This window comes from Pelophylax lessonae (genome assembly GCF_965119305.1).
Source record: "Pelophylax lessonae genome assembly, chromosome: 1".
Classification (NCBI taxonomy): Eukaryota; Metazoa; Chordata; class Amphibia; order Anura; family Ranidae; genus Pelophylax; species Pelophylax lessonae.
The window spans coordinates 161,485,751-161,508,824 of NC_138768.1; the positions used below are offsets into that span (position 1 = coordinate 161,485,751).

Genomic DNA, 23,074 nt, shown 5'->3' on the forward strand with positions numbered 1-23,074 from the left:
GAGACCCGTTTCCTGATTGGCCGAAAGGCGAACAATTGCCATTGGCCAAGGAGGAGGAGGAGGACTAGGGAGACGCGGAGGATTGAGGAGAAGCCGCCGCTGCATTAGGTAAGTGCACTGGTCTCTCTGCACGCTGTGGTCACTCTGCATTGAAAGGGGGGCACGCTGTGGTCACTCTGCATTGAAAGGGGGGCACGCTGTGGTCACTCTGCATTGAAAGGGGGCACGCTGTGGTCACTCTGCATTGAAAGGGGGCATGCTGTGGTCACTCTGCATTGAAAGGGGGCACGCTGTGGTCACTCTGCATTGAAAGGGGGCACGCTGTGGTCACTCTGCATTGAAAGGGGGCACGCTGTGGTCAATCTGCATTGAAAAGGGGCACGCTGTGGTCACTCTGCATTGAAAGGGGTACACTGTGGTCACTCTGCATTTAAGGGGGCACGCTGTAGTCACTCTGCATTGAAAGGGGGCACGCTGTGGTCACTCTGCATTGAAAGGGGGCACGCTGTGGTCACTCTGCATTTAAGGGGGCACGCTGTGGACACTCTGCATTGAAAGGGGGCACGCTGTGGTCACTCTGCATTGAAAGGGGGCACGCTGTGGTCACTCTGCATTGAAAGGGGGCACGCTTATGAGATATTTATATTTATATATTTATATTCTTGTTTAGGGGCGGAGCAGGGTAGGGTTTGGTTGGGGCAACAAGTGGCGAGTAACTCTTAAGGCCTGGCTAGAAGCTCATGACTTGAAATTTTGAGCCCTGTATATATATCCTAAACCTTGTGGACAGCCTTACCAGAAGAGTTGAAGCCGTTTTAGCTGCAAAGGGTGGGCCAACTCAATACTGAACCCTACGGACTAAGACTGAAATGCCATTAAAGTTCATGTGCGTGTAAAGGCAGGCGTCCCAATACTTTTGGTAATATAATGTATATGTAGGTATATATATATATATATATATATATATATACAGTATATATATATATATATATATATATATATATATATATATATATAAAACATTTTTTTTAAGATCCTTGAAGATAATAGCCCCAGAGGACACGAGTTCTAACATATTGTCTATCAGTATATAATATATGGGTTTTACAAATTAAAATCACAGAAGCCATTAGGAATCAACAATTTTAATTGTATACAGTGGAAGTTCTTTGCTCTGTATTTTCTGCCAAATGACTCACTGAAGTGTCATTTAGGTGTATGCTCATCCCTGTGGAGTGTGATATTTAATTAAAACTGTGCTTACTGTCATATAAGGTCAGCGCATCTCATGCTGCTTGACACCTGAGATGGGACAAGATGAACCTGACATGCTGTCCTACCTAAAACTGTAATGTGATGGTACAAACCAATGGCACTATTTTGCCAGAAGCTGAATTGTGTAAGATATTCTTATACTTATGGTGACCATACACACTTAAGTTTTATTATCCAATCTACGAGGGCTTTATCTAAACCTGCAAACAATCAAATAGCCATACTGTCCCTTCTGATCAATTTAGATTGGATTTGGTCAATCTGAGTCAATTGCCAGGGCAGAACATTTTTGATCATTTTGCATCGATCAGCAGCAACTCTGTTCATTAATAGGATTGTATATTGAGCATATTATGAGATTACGTGGTGGAAACAGAGGTCTAATCCATAATTTACATTGGTAAATTACAATCATAAATTAACCATTGACTTAAATCTACTTGCCCAATAGATCTAGGTTGTTGACAATAGATCTATTATTTCTATTGGAAGAGAAATTGTGTACGGCCATCATTACTTTTTGGGAACATTTGCAATAGAAACATTTTGCTGTTGTTCTGAGGCAAATAAGAACCCTGCTTATATGTACCTACCCAAAACTAAAGCATCAGCTTTTAGTATGCTTTTAAATCATTGGGACAAAGTCATGTATTTTAAATATTTCCAAGGACATGGATAGGATCACAGGGTGCATAGTTACAATAAGTGACATGGACCGGGGTCGATTTACTAAAGCTAGAGAGTGCAAAATATGGTGGAGCTGTGCATGGTAGCCAATCAGCTTCTAACTTCAGCTTGTTCAATTAAGCATTTACAAAAGAACCTTGAAGCGGATTGGTTTCTATGCAGAGCTACACCAGGTTTTGCACTTTTTAGTTTTAGTAAATCAACCCCAGTGTATGGTATGAAGAAATAAAACAATCAGCCCTGGTTCTTAGTAGGAGAACAACAAGAAATTTTGAGAGTACCACTTTTTAATGCTGTTTATAGTACTTTCAAAATGAGCCATGTTTTCTGAAAAGTAAGAAGGCAGTGTATAGACAACCTCTTCTAATTGCTATACAGCCTATATTAGTGATACCATGGAGAAGTAAGCCAGGAAAACAACTATGCATAACACACTGGCCAAAGAATGACCAAATCCCATTTCTCTAGCCATGCCACTACTGCTTGGTACGAGGTGAAGATGTGTGAATACGCTTGTAGTAATGCTATAAACTGTTGTGAATATACAGTGTGTACATGCAATAGTAATGGATGACAATCTAGAAGAAATATCATGCAATGACACTAATACAAGTGCAATCATGCTTTAGTAGGTTGCAACCAAGAACATCACAACATACAGTAGTACAACATAGCACTTTCCACAACTGATGGAGACAGCGGTCCCATTCTTACCGAATCAGATGATTTGAGCAAAGATAAAGGCTGTGGAAAATGTTAACGTGAAAATGTTAATGTTACTCAGGCTTGTTACAATGTTACTGTTACTGAATGTCAGATACAAATCTCACAACATGTTCCCTGTGCCATGATACAAGCAAGATGTTCTGTTTTCATGATGCCTTGTTAGTAATAATCAGTTTAGTGCTGGTTAAATGGAAAGGTAATTTTCTCGACTACGGTTTCCCAGGGCCATGTCTTAGTCCCAGTTCACACTGGTGCAATGTCCCTGCATTGCACCAGAATCGCAAACTGGTGCACACTGAGATCTGCGAATCGCTGGGGGTGTCAATGTAGGGTTAATGACACCCAGGGCCCGTGCTAGACTATTTTGTGCCCTAGGCAAGACCATCTACTTGCACCCCCCCCCAAAAAAAAAACAGTACACATTGCCCCCCTTCCTGCACATGATGCCCCCCTCTTTAACCCCACACTCCCCTTCCTGCACATACTGCCCCCCTTTAACCCTACACCCCCTTCCTATACACGGTGCCCCCTTACACCCCCTTCCTATACACACTGCCCCCTTTAACGCTATACCCCCTCCCTGCACACTGCCCTTCTTTAGTGCTACACCCCCTTCCTGCTTACGCTGCCCCCCTTCAACCCTACACCTCCTTCCTATACACACTTCCCCCTTCAACCCTACACCTCCTTCCTATACACACTGCCCCCCTTCAACCCTACACCTCCTTCCTATACACACTGCCCCCCTTTAACCCTACACCCCCTTCCTATACATGGTGCCCCCTTACACCCCCTTCCTATACACACTACCCCCCTTTAACGCTATACCCCCTCCCTGCACAATGCCCTTCTTTAGTGCTACACCCCCTTCCTGCTTATGCTGCCCCCCTTCAACCCTACACCTCCTTCCTATACACACTGCCCCCCTTCAACCCTACACCTCCTTCCTATACACACTGCCTTCTTCAACCCTACACCTCCTTCCTATACACACTTCCCCCTTTAAACCTACACCCCCCTTCCTATACACGCTGCCCCCTTTAAACCTACATCCCCCCCTTCCTATACACGCTGCCCCCTTTAAACCTACCCCCCCTTCCTATACACGCTGCCCCCTTTAAAATTACACCCCCCTTCCTATACACACTGCCCCCTTTAAACCTACACCCCCCTTCCTATACACGCTGCCCTCTTTAAACCTACACCCCCCTTCCTATACTCACTGCCCCCCTTTAACTCTTCACGCCCTTCAACCCTACACCTTCTTTCTATACACGCTGTCCCCTTTAAACCTACACCCCCCCTTCCTATACTCACTGCCCCCCTTTAACCCTACACCCCCTTCCTGTACACACTGCCCCCCTCTCTAGAGGTGACACCTACCAGGGATGAGGAGGTGACAGGAGAGTAATGTGGCACTGGCCATGGCTGCGCCCTAGGTGGCAGTGCGCCCTAGGTGGCTGCCTAGTGGTAGCACCGGCCCTGATGACACCCCCAGATTGGTTCGCAGATTGCAGTGCGAACTGTGAAATGGTGCAGTTATCAAATTGCATAGGTGTGAACATCCATGCGATCCGATTCCAGTGAGAACCAAAAAAGGGTCCTGCACCATTTTGGTGCGAATGCGATGCGATTTCAGCCATACACATGCACAGACAACGCATGTGGTCTGCACATCAATGTGGTGCGAATCACATGCGATGTCTGGCATCACACTAGTGTGAACCAGCACTTAGAGTTTGTGAATCAGCTGTAACTGTCTAGCTAAAAAAGCAGTGCCTGTAAATAAGAGAGCCCATTTAGACCTATCTGGTCCGACGTGGTGCATTAACACAGGTTTTGTCACATGTTAATGTGTCTTACATTCATTTGATTTGGCTGCCAACTCAATACAAAGTACTCATTTAGTGCCGGTTCACATTAGTGCGATCACAGAGATCGCATGTAATTCGGAGTGCACTGCTCCTAAAATTACATGCGATCTCTGTGCAGTGCAAATTTAGCCATACAGTGTGTATGGCTGAATTTGCACCTTAATCGCACTAAAAGACGCACAGGACCCTTTTTTTGGTCCGCAGCAGAATGGGATCGCATGGTGGTTCACACCAGTACGATCCGATTCTATGTGAACTTACAGATCGCACTGCGATATGCAATCTTATCTGGGGGTGTCGTTAACTTTTAATTGACACCCCCAGCGTATCGAATATGGCAGTGTGAACTGCCAGGGGTGCGGATGCGATGCGGGAACATGCAGCGTTCCCTCATCGCACAAATGTGAACTGGCACTTAGACCTGCACTATATTTTCCAACACAGTGCACCACAACACACAGTAGCGCATTACTATTTGCTGGCTAAGTGCATTCAAAATGAACAGAACCGCAACACACCATACCATTTTTTTCTGCGGGTTACCATAATGGGCTCTAAATACTTACCTGTCTTTCCACCCGTACCTCAGATCTTCACTTTCTTGAAGAGTGATGCTGGCTAAACATTCTTTAGCATTCAACACTGTGTGCTAACTGATCCACTACTGAGCATGGAACCATTTTTTTTAAAAATGTAGGGGTTGATTTATTAATGGTGTAAAATGCAGGCGGCCGAGCTATCCTGTCATCTACATGTTTTTTAGGCTGTCTACATTCTTCTACATGTAAGTGCAACCTATATTGTTTTATTAAAAGTTTTAAAAGTTAATGCACTATTGGCCACTTTTCATTTCCTCATGCCGCATTGTGTCACTGCTGAAAAGCCTGGTCTATCTGTGGAGAGCTTTATGTCAATGCCCAAGGGGGATGTGGTTGAAGTTGGTGTCGATTCCCAGCCTTGTGTGTTAGGAACATCTATCCCTTCAGAGCCGGGAAGCTCCGTACCTAGTGCAGTTGTCATCAGTATTTGGTCCGGTTACCGCGGCTCAGCTACTTCATACGTGCAAAGTTTGATCTGAAATCTGATAAGCAGCCTCCTAACTGTGTGAGCACAGAGGGATTGCATGCAGCACCTAATAATGGGATAATCATGTGGACTACATTCACCCTTTCATTGCAGCCAGAATCCTTATGATCTTGTTTCATTTTATTTACACGTTTAGTGGACTTATTTTGGAGTTTTCACTTTATATTGAATTTCATCACCTTTATTGATTGTCTCACCTTTTTACATTTGTTTAAAGGGGCATTATGGTGTTATCAGATATAATGCTTATGCCATTTTTTATCACCTGGGCATTTTTGAATTAGTACCCTTTACTTTAATTTATCACGGTTTAAAATATTTGTTTATTTTGAAAAGTGTAATAATTAGCGCACCTTCACTATTTTACACCATTTCTTATTCCCAAGGTTCAGGGATTTCAGGTGCTGCTTTTTTATCACAGGTTTAGCGCATCAATTTATTTACAATTGATTTATTAATGGCAAACAGAATGTGCACTTTGCAAATGCAGTTACATAGTTAAATAGTTAGTCAGGTTGAAAAAAGACAGAAGTCCATCTGGTTTAACCAACTAAAAAAAAAACAGTACTGAAAATCCAACCATACAATCCCATATACACAATTCTTTACCTGCAGTTGATCCAGAGGAAGGCGAAAAAAACCCAACAAAGCATGATCCATTTTGCTACAGCAGGGGAAACAAAAATTCCTTCCTGATCCCCCGAGAGGCAATCAGATATTCCCTGGATCAACTTTACCTAAAAAAATTTTAGTACCCAGTTATATTATGTACACCCAGGAAAGCATCCAGGCCTTTTTTAAAGCAATCTAGTGAGCTAGCCAGAACCACCTCTGGAGGGAGTCTATTCCACATCACAGCTCTAACGGTGAAGAAACCTTTCCGTATTTTGAGACTAAATCTGTTTTCCTCTAGACGTAAAGAGTGCCCCCTTTACGGGGGAACAACTCAACACCAAGTTCACTATATGGACCCCTTATGTATTTATACATGTTGATCATATCTCCCCTTAATCTCCTCTTCCCAAGAGAGAATAAATTCAGTTCCTCTAATCTTTCTTTATAGCTGAGCTCCTCCATGCCTCTTATCAGTTTGGTTGCCCTTCTCTGCACTTTCTCCAGTTCCCCGATATCCTTTTTAAAAGCTGGTGTCCAAAACTGAACTGCATATTCCAGATGAGGTCTTACTAATGATTTGTACAGAGGCAAAATGTTATCTCTCTCTCTGGAGTACATGCCTCTGTTAATACAAGAAAGGACGTTGCTTGCTTTGGAAACCGCAGCTTGGCATTGCATGCTATTATTAAGCTTATGATCTACCAGAACATCCAGGCAGATCCTTCTCCACTATGGATTCCCCCAGTTGTTCTCCCCTTAGTATGTATGATGCATGCATATTCTTAGCCCCCAAGTGCATAATTTTACATTTATCAACATTAAACCTCATTTGTTACATAGTTGCCCAATGAAACAGTGCATTGAGGTCAGCTTGTAAGTTGGAGACATCCTGTAAAGAAGTTATTCCACTGCAAAGCTTAGTGTCATCTGCAAAGACTGAAATGCTACTTTTAATCCCAGACCCTATATCATTTATAAAGCTATTAAAAAGTAAGGGTCCCAACACTGAACCTTGGGGTACACCACTGATAACTTTAGACCATTCAGAGTAAGAATCATTAACCACTACTCTCTGAATCCTATCTTTTAGCCAATTTTCTATCTATTTACATACTGATCTTTCCAAGCCTGTAGACTTTACCTTACACAATAGCCGTGTGTGGGGAACTGTGTCAAACGCTTTTGCAAAATCCAAGTATACTACATCCACAGCCACCCCTCCGTCCAAGGTTTTACCCACTTCCTCATAAAAATAAATCAGCTTTGTTTGACAACTTATATCTTTCATGAATCCATGCTGTCTTTTGTTTAAAATATTTTTTTCCAGCAAGAACTTATATTATTATTATTATATTATTATACAGGATTTATATAGCGCCAACAGTTATATAACTATGTGGTCTTTTATTAAACTCTCCAGTATCTTCCTGACTATAGAAGTTAAACTAACAGGTCTATAGTTACTTGGCAAATATTTTGATCCCTTTTTAAATATAGGCACCACATTGGCCCTACGCCAATCCAGTGGTACTATTCCAGTCCTCAATGAGTCCCTAGAAATTAGAAACAAAGGCTTTGAAATTACAGCGCTCAATTCTTTTAGGATGCATGGGTGGATGCCATCTGGTCTAGGCCCTTTATCCACCCTTATTCTGTCTAAATATTTCTCGACCATATCACTTTTGAGCCATTGTGGATCATTTGGGGCTGTGTCAATACCATCCTCATTATGGTCATGAGCTGCCCCATGCTCCTTTGTATACACAGGGCTGAAGAAAGTATTTAATAAATTTGTCTTCTCTTTGTCCCCAGTCACCCACTCCTAATTATTTTGTAAAGGGCCTACATGCTCAGACCTGACCTTTTTACTATTAATATATCTGAAGAATTTTTGGGGGTTTGTCCTACTATCTTTTGCAATCTGTCGTTCATTTTGAATTTTTGTGTCCTTGATTTCCTTTTTACATGTTCTGTTATATTCTTTGTAACAATTAAACAATGATAGTGTTCCTTCATTTATATTTTTCTAAAAGCTCTTTTCTTTTTATTTATAGCTTTTTTAACTTTGGCCATGAGCCACATAGGTTTTATTTTTAGCTTTTTAAACTTATTACCCATGGGAATATACTTTGCAGTGAGTTTGCATAAAGTATTTTTGAAAATTCCCCATTTCTTTTCTGTGCTCATGGATGCCAATATTCCCTTCCAGTCTAAATCCTGGAGAGCAGCCCTAATCCTTGGAAAATTTGCTCTCTTAAAGTTAAGTGTTTTTGTATTTCCATTATGCGTTTTATGCTTACAGCTAACATTAAATGAAATCATGTTATGGTCACTGCTATCCAGATGTTCTTTTATATGAACATTATTAATAAACTCTGCATGGTTTGAGAATACCAGGTCCAACAGAGCATCATTTCTAGTGGGGGCCTCAATACACTGCACCATAAAATTGTCTTGTAATAGGTTTATACATTTTTGCCCTTTAACTGTTCCAGCAGTGCCATTACTCCAGTCAATGTCTGGGTAGTTAACCCCCCCCCCCATTATTAAGCCCTTGCAGCCCTTTCTATCTGTGCCAGGAGCTGAGTCTCCACCTCCTCATTTATACTGGGAGGTCTATAAAAAACTCCAATGATAATCTTTGTATTACGCACACCCATGTACATTTCAACCCATACTGCTTCAGACTCAGCACACTCTCAGCACAGTTGCTCCAAAGCTTTGTTTTTGCTCCAAAGCTTGGCAAAGCTTTACTTTACAAACAATACCCAATCACATGCAAGGAAAAAAAAAATGCATTTTTGCTTGCACATGATTGGATGATTGGGGTCAGTAGAGCTTTCTCCTCATTTACTAAGGTCTGGTAGTAACTGCACTTGCAAAGTGCACCGTCTATTCGGCTTTAGTAAATCAACCCCACAGGGTCAATAGTGTCTAGACACTATTATGAATTGTTATGAGTTGTTTTACTGTTATGAATTATTTTACTGTCTGTCTATCTATCTATCTATCTATCTATCTATCTATCTATCTATCTATCTATCTATCTATCTATCTATCTATCTATCTATCTATCTATCTATCTATCTATCTATCTATCTATCTATCTATCTTACCCCTGCAAATGTTTTCAATATGTGTGAAATGTTATTTTTTGAAATGTAAAGTGGGTCTAAACTCTAAATTTTTTTTACATGAATTATTTCATCAATACACTTGCACTGCCTGTTACACCCCCTCCGCCCCAAACACTTCCCTGAGTCCTTTATTGAACCAGCACTGTGACTGGCTGCAGGTCATCTCTCCCTTCTTCCTGGTCTTAAAGGCTTTGTGGATAGCAGCGGGAGTCATTGGCTCCTGCTGCTGTCAAGCAAATCCTGTGAGAAGGGAAATGTGGGAAAGCCATGCTGTGTGTCTATGGGCGCACACAGCCATGCTAAGTAGCTAGTCCCCATGTATGCCCCCACAGAAAGCAGCTTGCTATAGGGGCACAAACAGCAGAGGAGGAGCAAAGGGTGCTAAAGGGGGACTCTAGATGAAGAGATAAGCAGCCGCTCTGTGCAATACCACTGCACAGAGCAGGTACCTATAAACCTCTTTAATGTATTAATTAAAAACAATTGTGACTTTACAATCACTTTAAGTTGTCTTGCGCAATGCAGGCGTAAATTTTTTCAGCGAATCATATTTATTCCAATGTTGTCAAATTTAATGTAATTAGAATGTGTAACTACTTATACATGTCATTCTACGTATTATTCTGGCAAACTGGATGGAACATATTCAAAGAACATTTAATTGTAACAGAAAATACCCTAAGAACATTTGATTAAAAGAAAAATATCCTGGGAACATTCCATTTTTGCCCCATGCACACACAGGCACAGGAACTCTGGCACAGGTGGTTAGGGCCCATTCACAGTATACTGTACTGCAATAACCATGTGTTGAGGTGCATTGAATGACCACAGACAATTAATTTTGTATTGGACCAAAGACAGCAAAAGTCACACCTGCAGGACTCCGGACACCCTGACTGGGTATCTCCACCAAGAAGCTGCTTCCTAAGCTCTGGAACACGAGACCCATAAATCTGGCTATAGTTACACCAAGAACTAGGCAATACCAGTTTTTGAGCAAACCAGAATAAGAACTGTTTATTCAAACACAGGACCAAAGAGATATACACTCTGGGACAATCCCCCCTCCCCTTTAGCAGCTAATCCACATGCACATATACATCCCATAATAGGTTGATCCCAAGGCAGACAGAAACAACAGAACAATAGGATACAGGCACTTAATAATAACAAACCCCACCTTACTATCTAGCAAGGGTCTATGAGACACTCCTACAATATTCTAGCCATCTGAAAAGTGAAACTGTTTATCTTCATATATTTCTTAAATGATATTGTTCAGAAATATTATTGTCCCAAGTGAAGGAGCCCCTTCATTCCTTCCACACAAACCACACATATAGAACCCAGGATAACAGGGGTAAAAGGAAATACTGAGTGTGGTTGTGGTTGTACTGTGAGTCTGATTAGTGCAGACCCAACTGGGGCTCTTGGTCACCCTGTGCCCCTAATAGACACAGGGTGACTTACACATAGGAGGGGCCAGGGAAGCCGAACAAGTAGTTTCCCCACCTCTCTAAGGTAATCTGGGTTCCACAAGCCTTCTGCCCAAAGTGACTCCCGTCACACAGCACACCACAACCTACAATGTGCCCAATAGTGTACTGAGGTGTGCTGTGGCACTGGTGTGTTGTATATGTGCATAAGGTGGCATTTGTAATAAATGTAAAAGCAGACCGGGTTGCAGCACATTGTGGTAAAGCATACACAGACCTGAAGACTGTGATGACATTCAGGATTGATAAACAGCAGATCCAGTCTGATACACACAAAGTAGGCTGTATAATGTTTTATACATAGTTTGCTCTTATGAATCAACTCTTAATGAAACTATTGGATTCAGGGACCGCTGGTGTTTGGATTCCCCACTCCTGCACAGTCAGGAAACAACTATTCTCCACACTTTCTCAAGACACAAGGAACAGTCTTTGAGCTTGGTTTTAATGTTTTATTAGGGGTAATACCTTTGATGAGGAATAGGAATTATAGGATGCCCAACTTGATAGCAACAAAGACAGGGACAACTTCCTCCCTATGTACAACTCTAATTGATCTCCTCTTCTTCTCTATGTACAACTTCAATAGATCTCACTCCCAGCAGCTGTCATTTGACTACATGGGTGGGAGAACCTTTGGTTCTGGGCCAACATCATATGACGTCGGCCCAGTCTCACTGCGATTGTGCACATGCGGGGGTACGCAGCGGGGGGGGGGGGGGGGATCGTGGTCGCGACGTGTTTCTAGGACATGGCACGACCCTGATCTCAGTAAAGAGCCAATGACATATGGCCCTTTACCCATGTGACTGGCTGTGTCCAATCACAGCTAGTCAAATGTAAACACAGAAGTGCCGTTTATCGGCTCTCCTCGCCTCATACTGACAGAGTGTGAAGCGAGTCGATCCGATCAGCGGCATCTCCTCACAGGGGAGACTGGACTGTACAGGTAATCAGGGCACTGATCATCAGTGCCCTGATTATCAGTGCAGCCCCAGCAGTGCCCATCAGTGACACCAATCAGTACCCATCAGTGACACCAATCAGTGCTGCCTTTCAAATCCCATCAGTGCCACCTATCAGTGCCCATCAGTGCGGCATGTTAGTGCCTCCTCATCAGTGCCACCTAATCACCGCCCTTCAGTGCCGCCTTATCAGTGCCCAAAGGTGTCACCTGATCAGTAGCTATCAGTTCAGCCTATCAGTGCCACCTCATTAGCGCACATCAGTGAAGGAGAAAAATTACTCATTTACAACATTTACTGACAGAAACTAAGAAAAACTTTTTTTTTTCAAAATTGTCGGTCTTTTTTCATTTTTGTAGCAAAAAAAAAAAAACCCTAGTGGTGATTAAATACCACAAAAAGAAAGCTCTATTTGAGTGAAAAAAAAAGATAAAAATGTCATATGGGTACAGTGTTGCATGGCTGCACAATTGTCATTCAAAATGTGAGAGTGCTGAAAGCTGAAAATTGGCCTGGGAAGGAAGGGTGTGAAAGTGCCTGGTATTGAAGTGGTTAAGGACTAGGAAGGTTGCATACAGGAGTGACTCTAACTCCACTGAAGGCACTGATCCCAGTTCTGATGACTGCAGGAACTACCAGCCCACCTGGCTGCTACTGAAGATTTCCCAGGCCAAGGTAAAGGAAGGATATAAACCCAATGCTGTCTTTCATAAAGGCTTGCTATATGTGACAATATTTCCCCTTGCAAGTTTCTGACTGTGCTGCTGTACTCAAACTGTCCTCTTTGCTCTCACTGCTTCCTAGGCAAGATTTCTTCCAGGCCATGATGTTGCCAGAAATCTTCCCAAGCCAACCCAAGCCCCAGCCCGAGGCAGAGCTACCACCTGGGCTGGGTATGAATGACTGTAGGCCAAGGTCATTCTACACATGCACCACTGCTGCATGAATGTTTTTTTTCAGGGCCTACATATCAACATCAATAGTGTGTAGTTAGCATCAGTGGCACTGCTGGCTACACATTGTTAAAGCCTGACTCCAGGCACAGCCCCACTGCAAGGGTTAATTGCTTGTATGGGAAGCCGTGTAAATATCATAACTGGATGGAGAGGAATGAAAATCATTTGGCACTTGAAACAAACCCTCCTCAGATTTTATCTGTGTGTTTAACAATTTAAAACAGTAGAAAACGTTGACTGCAGTAGAGGGTCCACTAGCGTCAAAGCTCTTGAAAATAAACAATGTCATCTCTCATTTCAGTGGCACTGATGGCTACACATTGTTAAAGCCCAACTTCAGGCACAGCCCTACTGCAAGGGGTTAAGTGCTTGTATGGGGAGCAAAAAAAAATCTGATCCTCCACTCACATCTAGACCGATCCCTAGAGCTTCCTCTAGGGTCCGGGCAACATCAAGGCCAAAACAGGGTCCATAGTCCTACATTAGATGTGATGACACTGGGACAGTCCTCTACCAGAGCATAGTAAAATGGTTTCTCCTCTCGCCTTGACAAAATGAGCTAATAACCTTTGCAGTTCAGGGGCATCCTCACTGGCATTGGGCATTTACAGTGTATGTAAGCACAATTGTTTCCATGCATACAGGCACCAAAAAAGCACAAATTATGGCCCTGGACGCAGTTGTGTTATCTTATTTTGCACTGCTGAACACAGCACAACATTACACTACAAGGTGCAGCTGTGTACATGGGCACTATAAGATTTAATACTGCTGCATATCAATGTGCACACAACTATACCCTGTATGCATCTGTAAGCAGTGTTTTTAACGCTGGTATGACTGTTACCCATATATATCTTCAGCAAAAGTTGCATGTAGGCAAAATGTTGTTTTCATTACTAATTACGCATTTGAACTACTCACCGACTCCATGCTGACACTGTCATTCTGAGACAAGAAGACTGATAAATATATGCTTCCCAGTACATGATCAGGGTGCTGTGGATCTTTCAGGTTTAATGCCACATCTTTTGCACTACAAATGTAAAACAAATGAGTTAAAGATGTGACAGCTGTCAGTAATAAACATGTAATTATTAATATTATTGTAGAATAATGATAGCATTTTTTTTTTTTAGAAATATTGTTCGCAAATTCAACATGCCATGTTATTATGACTCGTCCCACGCTCAGGAATATGCTGTTTTGATATAAACATATTATTGTGATTTTCAACATGGAATGTCAGTGCTCTGCAACAGCAAAATAAGCTAATGTTATTTATCTTGACACATATCCTGTATCTCATAATTGATAGGAGTACTATGCTGTAACCAAGCACATACAAATTTATATTTAGACTCAGTTTTGTAACCAAGTATGTTTATTGGCTTTGTTGACACCTGTATTAATATTCTGAAAAAAAAAAAACGTATCTTTAACCACTTAAGCCCCATAAGATTTTACCCCCTTCCTGACCAGGGGGTATTTTGCGATTCGGCACTGCGTGACTTTAACGGACAATTGCGCGGTCGTGCGACGCTATACCTAAACAAATTTGGCGTCCTTTTTTTCCCACAAACAGAGCTTTCTTTTGGTGGTATTTGATCACCTGTGCGATTTTTTGATCATGCGCTATAAACAAAAAAAGAGCGTAAATTTTGCAAAAATAGCAATATTTTTCACATTTTTTTATATGAAATTCCCCCCAAAAAAAATGTAAAAATCAAAATTTTTTAACATTTTCGGCCAATTTGTTTTATGCTACCTATGTTTGGTAAAAAAATCGCAAAAAGCGTATTTTGATTGGTTTGCGCAAAAGTTATCGCGTTTACTAACAAAGGGAAAGATTTTTGTCATTTTTGTTGTTTTTTTTTTTTTAACGCGTAATGGTGGCGATCTGTGATTTTTTTTGCGGTACTGCGACATTGCGGCGGACAGATCGGACCCTTGACTGACATTTTTGACACTTTTGGGGTTACCAGTGACATTACTACAGTAATCAGTGCTATATATATGCACTGTTACTGTAAAAATACACTGGTAGTGAAGGGGTTAACTTTATTTGAGAGGGAGGGGCTGTGTGTGTCCCTAGGGGCGGGATTCTTACTGTGATTGGCTGTCTGTTGAGCTGTAGGGACACTGATCAACGGTTCTACATTGTAGAACCGTGTGATCAGTGTTTTTACACCGAGGAGAATGACAGGCAGCTTGTTTACACAAGCCGCCTGACTTTCTCCCTCTCCCTCGACGATCGGGTCCGCCGGTCACACTCGCGGGGGGGGGTGCTTGACCGCGCGGGAGCGCGCCTCCAGCGAAACGCGCTCACTCCCTAGACCCTCACAAGCGAGCGACGTAGACCTACGTCGATTTGCCTGTGAGGGGCTGACTGCCAACGTAGATCTGCGTTAGGCAGTCGGCAAGTGGTTAAAACTATTTATCCATCTATCTGAATAATAATTAATATTTCCATGTCTTTTTAGGGCTGCATTAGAGTTCAAGAGAGCTGAATGCGCAGATGCCATTATTGTCTAATAATTAGGGGGATATTTATAAAGCCATAAATGTGACATTTACCAAACATTCAGTGCAGGTGAATCTTCCTGTTAAAAAATTACAATTGATTCACCTGCAGTAAATGTTAAATGGATGTCACATAAAAGGTTCCAGGGATATGCAAACTGTGGCCCTCCAGATGTTGCAGAACTACAAGTCCCATCAGGCATAGCAAGACTCTGAGAGCCACAAGCATGACACCGAGAGGCAGAGGCATGATGGGACTTGTAGTTTTGCAACAGCTGGAGGGCCACAGTTTGCATTTATCTGGTTTAGACAGTCAAGGGCTGTCACGTCTCTACCCATTGAACAAAGAGAAAAAAAATATATATATTTATAAATATATTTATAAATAAAATGTGGCTTTTTATACAGTGATATACCTTTTGGCTGCAGTTAAGTCCCACGGGAGACATTTTCTTTCTCTTTGTCCAATGGATGTCACATGAACAGCTTTTTAAATATGCTACTTACTGTACAAAGTATACACAAACACACAAGCAATTGTTTTCTACAAATAGTCTCCTAGAGAACTATAGACTTGTTAAAAGAGCACAACAGAAGCTACCTGCCTTTTGCCTCCCTTTGACCGAAATTCAGTCATCTAATAAGGGATAAATCACTGTTTGTGAGTCAATCATTTATTCCTGTGAAAGAGAGTTTCAGCTTGAGCTATGGAGTTCTGTTAACATACTTTACAACAAGCCATCTTGAAAATACAAAAGAACAATACTTGTAAATGTTATATGTGAAGCTAAAAAGTAGATATTTGTGAACAATAAGAATGTTTATCTTTCTTGTTGTCAATATTTTTCTCTTTCGTAGTAATGTATGAATATGCATATGTAAGAGTATTCACTTACTTTGTACTTTTACTAAAAAAATCAAAATTAATAAAAAACGATTGCAAAGAAAATACAAAAAAATTAGCCTAGTGCTCTGCTAGGTAAAATCTTAAAAACAAATGTTCAATACTGGTCCAACTATATTTGTTTATTTTGTTAGGCCTCTATCACATAGGTGCATGGACCTGTAAACCTAAGCTGAGGGCTGTGGTGGCACAGGTGGCATGCCCCTGCTTGTACATGTGTGCAGGAATGATGCATGGATCAAACAGGGATGTGTGTAAAGTTCAGCAAAAATCTGAGCAGCCGTCTGCCTGTTTTTGCTTCTACAGTGCCTTGAAAATGTATTCATATACTTTGAAATTTTCCACATTTTGTCATGTTCCAACCAAAAGTGTAAATGTATTTTTTGGGGATTTTATGTGATAGACCAACACAAAGTGGCAAATAATTGTGAAGTGGAAAGAAAATGATGAATGGTTTTCAAAACTTTTTACAAATAAATATCTGAAAGGAGAGCATTAATCAGAGAAGCAGTCAAGAGGCCCATGGTAACTCTGGAGGAGCTGCAGAGATCCACAGCTCAGATGGGAGAATATGTCCACAGGACAACTATTAGACATGCACTTCACAAATCTGGCCCTTATGAAAAAGTGGCAAGAAGAAAGCCATTGTTGAAAGAAAATCATAAGAAGTCCCATTTGCAGTTTGCGAGAAGCCATGTGGGGGACACAGCAAACATATGGAAGAAGGTGCTCTGGTCAGATGAGATCAAAATTTTACTTTTTGTCCTCAAAGCAAAACACTGTGTGGCGGAAAACTAACACTGCACATCACCCTGAACACACCAACTCCACCGTGGTGGCAGCATCAGGTTGTGGGGATGCTCTTCTTCAGCAGGGACAGGAAAGCTGGTCAGAGTTGATGGGAAGATGGGTGGAGCCAAATAAAGGGCAATCTTAGAAGAAAACTTGTTAGAGTCTGCAAAAGACTTGAGACTGGGGTGGAGGTTCACCTTCCAGCAGGACAACAACCCTAAATATACAGTCAGAGCTACAATGAAATGGTTTCGATCAAAGCATATTCATGTGTTAGAATAGACCAGTCAAAGTCCAGACCTAAATCCATTTAAGAATCTGTGGCAAGACTTGAAAATTGCTGTTCACAGATTCTCTCTACTCAATCTGACAGAGCTTGAGCTATTTTGAAAAGAAGAATGGGCTACATTTCACTCTCTAGATGTGCAAAGCTGGTAGAGAAATACCCAAAAAGACTTGCAACTGTTAATTGCAGTGAAAGGTGGTTCTACAAAGTATTGACTCAGGGGGGCTGAATACAAAATGCACGGCACACTTTTCAGATATTTACTTGTAAAAAAATTTGAAAACCATTCATCCCCATCCCCACCATGATCACCCCCCTGTGAAAGACACCTGACCCTGCGTTGACATGTGTAGGGGAGGGGCCAGAACGGTGACGATATCTGTATCCAGTGTGGGGCTGTGCATCCTGTTGTCTGCAAGGCTTGTGTGCAGAGAGCGGCATATTCAAAACACTGATTTTATACAGCACTTGTTTTCGCTTGGTGAACTGGAAGCACCTAAGCAATGTGAGTAACCTGCATTTTTTTATTAAATTGAAGTCTGTTTGGAGAGTATAAGCACTATTTGTTGTTTTTTCTACATACACTTTGGATATCATGGATCATCATGAGCAATGTGTGAGGAAGTAAAACCAGGGGATTTCTAAGCCAGTGAAGGCTAAAAGGTGTGCATTGATCACACTCCCTCAGGGGAGAAAATTCCTAGAGGGGGGGGGGGGCACTTGGCGGTGGCATGGTGATTGAATTTGAACACTAGTGGAAAGTGGAACACTAATTTTAAGCACCAATCTGGAGCAAGAAGCACTGGTTGATCACAGCAGTTGTAAATGGGAGATTGCATTCACCATTGTTTCATTATCACTTTATTTGTCTTTGTATTTCTTATTTTACTTATTGCATGAACTATTGTTTTGCACAGATCTGAATATATATATTTTTTTATATACTGCTAGTGGATTTAATCCAGATTGGTTTTCATGTATTGAGCACTGTGGTTTATCAGTATATATCAAAGTTTTTTTATATTTTTAAATTATTTTTTCTAACACTTATAAGCAGCGTGGTACTATTTATAATTGAAACAGATCCTTATATGTATTTTATCTGTGTATTTAACAAATAAAAACAGTAGGAAGTAATTAAGTTAAAACAGTAGGGAACTTCGACTGTAGAAGTTGTTCCACTCACGTCAAAGTTCTTGAAATGAAACAATGTCATCTCTAAGCCATGCAACACAATCCTCTCTTCCACCTCCCACAGAGAATACACTCACTAGAACAAGGTGACATAACTATAAAATAAGATCATTATGCACTAATAAAGTTGTCATTCAACACCTAGAAAATACAGCAAACATCAATCTCAGCAGCAGTGGAAAGTCATATGACATAGTGACTAATTGCATAGGGCGGGGCTGCAGTTGGATGACGTCATCACGCTTGGATTACAGAGCTTGCTGAGATACTGGTATTTGAGTTGTTAAAGCATGGAGTGACTATAAAAGTGATTTACATATTAGTAATATGTAGTGTACCTTATAATAAAGTGGCTAATGTGAGTAGCATTTTAAAGGAGGTTTGAGAGCAAATAATGAGTTTTATAAGGATAAAGCACTATTTGGAATGTGTTTCCATTCCATGTGATGGTGATGAGCAGAGATTGGGATTAGAATGAGCAAGTGGCCTAACTAAATTTAAAGAAGAAACACATCTTGTGAACCTTTAAACATTTTATACCAAGTGAAAGCACATCCGAAGGGGGTGCAGCATCGCAGGTGGTGGTGGACGTTTAATAAACATAAGGAGTCAAATTTATATTTATCCTTATCTCGGATTGCCTGTAAATGCCTAATAAATGTGAGTAGCAGTGTGAAGTAATGGTAAAGAATGAATTGGTGTAAAAAGAAGCACTATTATAGCTTCCTTTTGCATATTATTGAGTGAAAAATGGAGATAAAGGCTTCTTAAAGGGGAAGTATCATCAGTTGGATTTGAGGTTCAGTCCAACACCTGGAAGTTCTACATCGGTCCTACAGAGGACACAAGCATGTTTGACTGAACATTTATATGTAGGGACCAATCCTTAATTTGAGGGAACATCTGATGGTGGTGGTTGCACAGACAAGTTGCACGACTATAAATTATGAATATTCCAGCAAGATAGTGGCATATTTGCACAAAGGACACTGAAATATATCAAAGGAGTTACAACTGGAGAGCCTTTATAATTTGGATTTTGTTGATTTGTCAATTTTTATTATTTATTTATTGTCACATAGGATATTTGGGACACATTAAATGTAATATTATATATGCTTGTAAATAGTAGAAATTAGGGCTGTATCAATGGGTATATGATTATACAATATATCGTTATTCTGCACATATGAAGTTGTTCTTTAACACCCGGAAAATACAGCACAACTGTCACCCTCTCACCGTAGGTCAGCAAACCTCAATTTCAGCAGCAGTGGAATGTTCAGCGGCCACCCTTCATCATATGAAAACTTTTATTCCCGGCATAGCAGAGCACTTCCACTGATCAGAAGAAGAAAATAAGAGGAAGAGAGATCTTTGTGTAGTACTTTTATTCAAATATATAATAAAAACATATATCTATTTGAATGATAGTGATCCAATAGCACCATGTACGCATTTCATCATGTAAGCATCGTAAGAGGGTTCAGAAAAATGGCAAACAGGCTAGTTTTATTGGTGCAGATATTGTACATGTAAAGATGGTTCTACTACTATAATTTTGTTCACACTAATTTAAAAAAATGAATCTTAATTTGTTCCACCAAACTATGACTGCTTCCTGTTCTATCACTATTACATTGATTAAAGCAACGTTTAAAGTTCTCACTCGTTGGTACGTCTATCACCGTCTATCACCACTAGAAGATACTACACAATGATCTCTCTTTCTCTTCTTTCCTTGGTCTGATCAGTGGAGTGCTCTGTTATGCTAGGAATAAATGTTTTCACTTTGTTGAAGGGTGACTTCTAAACATTTTCCTGCTGCTGAGATTCAGGCTCGCTGAACAGCGTTGAGAGGGTGATGGATGTGCTGTATTATCTGGATATTGAAGGACAACTTCAAACTGTGTACTGACCTTAATTTATAGATTAGTCACATAGTAAGTATACTCCTTCTGGGAGGTGGAAGAGACGATTGTGTGGCATGACTCCAAGAGGACATGTTTTTATTTAGCGGTTTCACCATTCATGATCATAAAAGTAATACAGGAAAATAAGTAGTGCATTATCTCAGTGAATCTTGATACTAATAGGCTTCAAGGAAAAATCAGGGTATAAAAACAAGGACTGCAAAGTTTGCATTTGCAATGGGACCCGGATTCCGGGGATGCTAGGTATCCTGGCCACTAAACAAATGATAGAGATGCATTGTACTTTATTTTTACAGAACAGTTAAGCCTCTACACTATATCCACTTGCTGATCAAGCTTTTTTCTAACATTTGTTGCTTACAAGTTAAAATCATTTTTTTTTGCTAGACAATTACTTATAACCCCCAAATATTATTATTTTTTTAGCAGAAGCCATATAAGATAAAATATAACATTTGTATGTCACACGATTTTTGAGCAGCGGTTTTTCAAACACATTTTTTTGGGGAAAAAATACACTTTGATGAATTAAAAAAAAATAAATATATACCCCAATTGTTTTGTATAATATGATAGATGATGTTATACTGAGTAAATAGATATCTAACATGTCATGCTTTAAAATTGCACGGTACTTAAAAATCTCCATAGGAGATGCTTAAAAATGTCTACTAGTTTGAAGTTATAGAGGAGGTCTGGTGCTAGAATTATTGCAATACCTCATAATACATGTATTGTGCAAACACTGTTTACATATGTGGCCCTGACCAACGTATTCATGCACTACTGCACGTGAGCACGTGGGGACAGGGGCACTTTAAAATTATTATTTAATTTTTATTAATTTATTATTATTTATTTATTTTTTTACACTGTCCCTTTAAAAACATTTTTGATTACTTTTATTGCTATCGCAAGAAATGTAAATATTCCTTGCATAAACAATACAGCATGACAGGTCCTCTTTATGGAAAGATCTGGGGTCCAAAAGATGCCAAGTCTCTCCTCTAGTCCTAAAAGCAAAAGATTTTTTTTTTTAAATGTTTTTTTTTTTTTGATCTTTTGCTTTAAGAAAAAAAAAAAATCATGTTTACATTGTCTGAGAACCGGAAGTGACATCAACGTCACTCCGGTCCTCCAAGGGCATAGAGATGAGCAGTGACCTTCTGGCCATCACTTATCTCTATGGAAAACCCCTGCTGATGCCGGATGTTTTCCAATATTACCGGTCGGTAACATTAGCCAGGGAACCACCAAGAAGTAGTGGGAGGGGCGGGCAGACCTGTCCCCTCACTTCTAAAAATGATCGTGCGGTGAATCTGTCACTTTTATCCTAAAGTCGCCCACCTAACGAAAAAAAAGCCACGAGGGTTATGGAATCTAGCTGCAGCCAAAACCCTGGTATTTAACATGAAAACATGAAGTATATTTACAATTAGTCGGTCGGCAAGTGGATATTATTATTTGAAAATGCTGGCTTGTCACGTGTATTTTTAACAATCATTATGATCCATTTAAGCAAGCTTTTTTATGTGGAAGCAGCAAATGGTATAACAAACACACAGAAAAACACCTGGAAATGTACCTTACTGGAAAATAAAAAGTGAGAAACTCTAGTGGTAAATGCATGCAAGAACACAAGTGCTTTTTAAAGTGCAAATACAATAATTTCAGGTAGTTATATTTCCATAAGTAAGCCAGTAAGTCAGTTTAAACTTCGAAAAGTAACGCCAAACTCTATAGGAAAATTACAGTAAGGGTAGATCCAACCTACTGCGATGTCAGATATAGCATGTGATTTGCACTGCATTGCTGTGAAGATCGCATGCAATGTCTGTGCGATGCAAATTCAGCCATAAAGATTGCATGGCCGAATTTGCATCGCATTCAGACAAAAATGGTGCAGGACCCTTTTTTTGGTCCGCACTGGAATCAGATCACATGGGTGTTCACATTCATGCGATCCGATTCCCGCACCATTTGACAGTTCACACTGCGATCTGCAAACCGATCTGGGGGTGTCATTAACTCTCTATTGACACAGCAGTTTGCATAAGGCAGTATGAACTGCCTGCGAGAGACATGCAATGTGGGAACCCGCACTGGAATCACGCTGGTTCCCGCATCGCAATAGTGTGAATCCAGCCTAAGTGTTTGTCAGAAAACATAAAAACTAAACATGTATTTACACCTCCCAACTTTTTGAGATGGAAACAAGCAATAGTATGTGGCATAGGTAACACCCTTGCCACGCCTCCCTAAAGGAGAATTATACTAAAAAAAATGATAAGGGAAACCCACAAGTGCTTTTTTCTTACCACTACTATTCCTTTATACTGGCTTTTGAGATTTACAAATGCAGCTATTTAGAATTTGGATGAAAGGTTTAGCACTGGGAAACACTTTTTGAAAGATAAATAGTGCATTTTTTATATAATTACTGTATATAGATCAGACCAAAGGCGGACAAAAGAGGAGGAAAGAGGGACTTTCCTCCGAATCAGGGACCGTCCCTCGAAATTAGTTGGGTGTAATGATATATTTAGTACATTTAGCTAATACATGCACATTTCTCCATGTTTTATCCCTTTAAAAGGACAGCAAGTACAGAGACATATCTG

General features: G+C 40.6%; 1 protein-coding gene across 6 annotated transcripts in view; it reads right to left on the bottom strand.

The window, feature by feature from the left end:
- Positions 1-23,074, bottom strand: part of MCTP1 (multiple C2 and transmembrane domain containing 1) — a 1,122,980-nt gene that overhangs the window by 608,506 nt on the left and 491,400 nt on the right. For 4 of the 6 annotated variants that reach the window (XM_082247657.1, XM_082247662.1, XM_082247661.1 and 1 more), the window contains exons 5-6: positions 13,745-13,856; positions 2,677-2,706 (exon numbers count right to left, since the gene is read on the bottom strand). In XM_082247657.1, coding sequence (XP_082103783.1) covers positions 2,677-2,706; positions 13,745-13,856 — 142 coding nt within the window. The remainder of the gene's footprint in view (positions 1-2,676; positions 2,707-13,744; positions 13,857-23,074) is intronic. The other 2 variants (XM_082247658.1, XM_082247659.1) reach the window with 1 other exon arrangement.